Source organism: Montipora foliosa, chromosome 4 (genome assembly GCF_036669935.1).
Source record: "Montipora foliosa isolate CH-2021 chromosome 4, ASM3666993v2, whole genome shotgun sequence".
Lineage (NCBI taxonomy): Eukaryota > Metazoa > Cnidaria > Anthozoa > Scleractinia > Acroporidae > Montipora > Montipora foliosa.
The window spans coordinates 13482911-13488096 of NC_090872.1; the positions used below are offsets into that span (position 1 = coordinate 13482911).

At 37.9% G+C, this 5186-nt stretch overlaps 1 protein-coding gene across 4 annotated transcripts in view; it reads right to left on the reverse strand.

Moving 5' to 3' along the window:
• Positions 1 to 2010: 2010 nt before the first annotated feature.
• Positions 2011 to 5186, reverse strand: part of LOC137999931 (kappa-type opioid receptor-like) — an 11613-nt gene continuing 8437 nt past the window's right edge. For all 4 annotated transcript variants that reach the window (XM_068845928.1, XM_068845932.1, XM_068845931.1 and 1 more), the window contains one exon: positions 2011 to 5186. This exon is cut by the window's right edge and continues 692 nt beyond it. In XM_068845928.1, the coding sequence (XP_068702029.1) occupies positions 4456 to 5186 (731 nt within the window). In that variant the 3' untranslated portion in view covers positions 2011 to 4455.

A 5186-nucleotide genomic window follows, 5' to 3' on the forward strand; every position in this document is an offset into this window, starting at 1 on the left:
TCCCAGCTACGCTGACTATCTGTTTAAAAATTAAGGAAATGAATTAAAGATTTTATCGCTCACCTCGCGTTGTGTAATTTATGGTCTCTTCGCCAACCCTTGTTACTCTCCAGTATCATCCACATTACGCCTAAAACCTGTCAACTTTGATGCACTATCGCATGGGAAGAGAGCGTCCATTTCCTCCCCTTGATCTTCAGAACAACTTGCCTCGTATGTGGCATACAATTTGAATACTATTTAATCTAACCTATGATTTATCATATGCGTCCATGTCATGGAGACAAAGATAGCTGGATGGTCTAGCTCTCTTTTCGTGTTTACATACTTGAATTGAGTCCACATGAACGCAAAAAATATTTAAATTTATATATAACTATTATCTATCACGACTGACACTATCATGTTCATTGACAAAATTTACGTTACTAAAAGTATTAACAAATGAACAACTTTTTTTTAAAAAGCCAGATTATCGGTATGTTTATCCTTAATTTTAAAATCACATGATCCCTATCATGACTGTCACCGAAATTGAGACTTCATCATGATAAAAAATAACAGCCGAAATATACATCCCTTTCATCTGTATCCTTATGTACAAATTATTTACTTACTTTTCGACTGTTCTGGAATTTTTTCGAGTTCTTACAAGTTACTATGTCATGGGATCTTGTAGAAATGTTTCATAGTCAATGAAAATTTGCAAAGAAACAGATTCCTATAAAAAAAACGTTTTTCAAATGATATAAACAAATGCTAGCATTTTACTATTTCCTCATAATTAAATTTAAACTCATATTGGAATATTAAGTTAATAGTCCACCGTTATCCACTGTTATTTTCTCTCTTCCCAGTAAACCCAAGTGTCAATTTTTCAGTGAGAAACTGGTTTAAAAGTTCGAGAAATAATGATATAAAACGATAATGACCTACCAATCGGTGTTACGATACGACTATACTGTAACCGGGGCCACTTAGACAGATTTGACCAATAACATAGGAAAGTTGGTTGTGGGCCAAACAGCAGCTCACAAAAAAATAGTTACTCAAAGCACGAAATTTAAATGATAAAAGCAAACGCTTGGTCGAGTCGAAACTTTACATGTAACACCCAGGAGATTGACACTAGCTCTTATTTTGTCATCTAAAAGCACGTTCTTCGCTACCATTGACGCACTTTGCAAAGACTATCGCGACCTCACGTCAAAAATATAATTAACGTTTCCGTTTTTTGCCTCCGTCGTTCACTCTAAGGGACCTTTCAGGTTGTAACTGGTTTATTTTGGTCTATATTGTTTATTTTGATTAGGATCATTCTTGGAATGTACTCTGACTTTCCTGTAGTCCGACTGGTCACCTTAATTTTGTCCAGGTGGCTCGGTTATATGCTGTAAGATCCAAGGGACTGATCAAGAACCTTAAAAAAAATATACCGTTTGTCGACCAATCCTTGCAATAGCATAAGGGTCAGTCTTTTCGTCTGAAAAAGACTTCAAGCATTGTTCGATTAGCCAAAGTTGGAAAACAATGAAAGTAGTGATGTTGTTTGCATTACCTTCCAATTGTTAAACGTAAGTGCACTGAGGAGATACTCAATCGATAAGCGTTTGGTTGGCAGGACGCAGTTCGATTGTACAGCCCAGTTTTCACTATGAAACTGAACAGAAAGCTAAAATCTATTTTTTAAATTAGCTGCACGCCATTACCTTAACTCCTTTGCTGTCATCCGCACGTCATATGATCGGCGTTGTACTGGGAGTTAACTGCTTGCAGTTTTTGCCAGCAAAGCGATAAAAAAAGAGTGTGTGAGCCAGCAAGCGGGCGTTGTGTGTCGAGTCTCAGCCAAAAGTAATTTGGTTAGAAAAAATCGCCAGCAAGCTATTATTCTTAACTAATTCCCAGCCAATTTTTTATCTAAGATGCCATACTTCCCAGCCAGGATCACGATGTCTGAGGAACGGCTTTTTTGAAGTGATCGGCTCCACTGAGCACTCCTGAAGCGGTATACTGCCAAAGTAAGGGTTCTATTTAATTTATTTCAATTATTTGTTTACATTGATTAGTTCTTGATACAATGTTCATTGATTCTGGTTTTCCAGAGAACTCGGAATAGGGACTGCGAATTTGCTATTAAACAAAATCGTGGAGCACATAGTTTCCCATACCACGCGGGGGCTATTTTCAAGCAATGCAAGAGGGAAAAAAAAATAAAACTTATTATTTGTGCTCTAAAGATATAATCATTTGCAAGTTATAGTAAAATACTTTGATGATGCAGCGATAGCTTAGAAACGCTTTTTGACCGTCTAAATAAATATCCCTTTATTTTAATAACAATAATGCTTTTACATCTTATTTTAATAAGCTTCGTGAGTAGAGTGCGAGATGAAAAGAGTGGGTCGTTCGTAATAAGAAATTACATTTTCGAGTTTCGGCCAATTAAACTTGAATAAAAGGCCTCCCAACAAAGTATTTTAATCAAAATTATTTGTCAATAAAGTGCTCTCTACTCCACTGTTATAGTCTAAATGCAAGCTGTAGGTGCATTTTCAATAATTGGTAAAAGCATATATACTTTGGAGGTCTTCACTTTACGGTATCTGTTAGTAACAGAAAACTTTTACGTTAACGCGCAAGTCTAATTCACTAGCTTTTAAGAACAACTCTTTTGATTAGAAATACCAACGTACAACTGATTGAGAAAGCCGGATTGCTATTTTATGTACAACACGAAATTGCCATAAATGTGAAATAAATGGATATAGTCGAAGTGCGGGTGAGATGAAAGGGAGAGTTAAATCTAGCACTTAATATCTGAATTGTCCCCTATCTGCAATAGAGATACCTGGCCTCGGTTGTTCAAAAGGTGGATAACGCTCTCCAGCGGATAAACACTAGCAAAATCAATTCACTTATCCAGTGGATAGTGATTTATCCAGTGTATAGCGCTATCCACCCTGGGGTCTGAAAAATTCGCAGAGGTCATAGGTTAGGCTTTTGTACGCTGTGCCGACATTGTTTCGAGCATTTTAGCGAGGCAAAAGCAATGAGTTATTTAAGCACTGTTCGGGCACTTTAGTAGCATTTTCCCAAAAAAATCGACAGAAACAATTTTAAGAACATTACATCGAAACATCACTTATGTTGCATGCAATAAAACAACAAAGACTAACTTTCCGACACTAAATATCAAATACCATATATTGTTAACTGATTATACTACTTTTGTGTTGTACATATACGTTTTTGTGAAGCTGAGCCTTTATATTTGTGTAACAGTTACAATCAAAAACTTCAAATTTCAAAAACCGCCGTTTCAGCTTGTGTATAATGAGCATTAGGATAGCATTTTCGTGACTTTTTCCAATTGGGGGTAGACCAAGCATTTTATTGAGGAAGAAGGAACATTAAAATGGAGCATTTTATTGGCGAAGTAAAGTATCATGGACTTGAATCCAGATAAAGATCACCTCTCCCCTTTCAGGTAATTTTCAAGCTAATATTTCACTCATGAGACTTAAAACTGGTTTAGATTGATTTATCAGTAATCGATAATGACTTAACCCATAACTATACTAAAAGGGAACTCTCGATCTTCAAAAGCAAATCATTTTACTTTTTTTGTAAAATTGCATGTCGAAAAGTCAAGAGCGGAACCCCAGGACTTCCATTTCTCTCCAAGGAGTTATCGCTTTCTCGTACTTATCGCATCTAGACCAGCTTTCTCTCAAAGTATTGTGCCTCATAGATAACCAACGTACAGTGTTTTCGTTTACGTAAGAAACGCAGAAATGAATGTCGGAGAAAATGACCACTCGAACGGGGTGTATCGATTGTTCGCTCGTAGTAAAGAGGGTATCTATTCCTCTCTGACTACATGAACGATATTTTGTCGAAAACTCCCACTGAATTTTGTTCTCACCCCCTTTAATGTAGGGACACTTGTATCTAGGATTGCAAGAGATGACATGCACGCTCAATGAGTTTGGTAAGCATCACGACGTCACCCTTCACGTACCTTAGCTTAAGAGATGGCAGTCTATCCCACGTTCTTTATTTATCGCTCGGGTCGAATGATGGAAGGAGAGCATGAGAAAAAAACCGAACGAAGACTGGGGTAAGAGATGACGATACCTCGCCTCTCTCACCCAAGTTTTCGCTCGGTTTTTTGTCCCTCTAACCTTTTCTGCTTTTGTCAAGTAACTGAGAGCGTGGAGCAGGCTACGATAAAGGAGGGTTATTGTATAACTGCTCTCCGCAGCTTATCGTCACTTCACAAGTGACTCACTCGTCATATTTTGAGTACAATAATAAAATCAGTCTGTAACATCTAATACCGGGCTTTCTTCAAAACTTGAGTGTCAGAAATAACAGGTCAAAAATAATGCACAGTGAAAATCAATGTCTAAAGCCTTTAGAAATAAGAAATTGCATTCCACGTGCTTGTTTGTGCTATTTAGAGCTGAAAACCTTCCATCGTTTTTTGCCAGTTCCCTTTCTGCTGTCGCTACCTGAGAGGTTACCTGCCGCTTGTGAGTTAGAGTGTTCCATTATGGGTGGCATTGTGTTTGTTGTATTCGTTCGGAACCAACGATAGTTTTTTGGAATCAAGTTCTCAGCATGTCTACCGGCGGAGCTGTGCGATTTTTTCCTGGCACAACACAACGCCTTAAACGCTTTTTTGTAATGTTCATCCAAAGCACCATAACATATTGGATTCAAAGCGTTTGGAAACCACATAAGCAGATAGATGTAATGGTAAAATATAAGCAAGTACCTCCAGTCATACGCCGAAGGATAAAGTGGAAGAACTACGAGGAAGAAGGTTGTGTAAGGGACGTAACAGATTACGAAAATAGCCACGACGACCGCAAGCATGCGCAAGAATCTGTTCTCAAGTTGGTTACGTTCCCGTATATAATAGTGATCAAGGCTGGTTTTTCTGCTAAACCTTGATCCGGAAGCTGTGCTTTGAGGCGATGACATCGTTCCTGCACTCTCCCTTCTTTCAGTCGTAGTACTAGTAAATGAACCAAAGGCCGTCGACATTTGACGAAGCTTGTAGGCAATTGCGAGGTACAAGAGAACGATGATGACAATAGGAAGACAAATGTTAATGATATATTGGAATATGTCGTAAATGTTTTTGTAATAAGCTTGCTCTTCTTCTGTCTTTCCAGGGA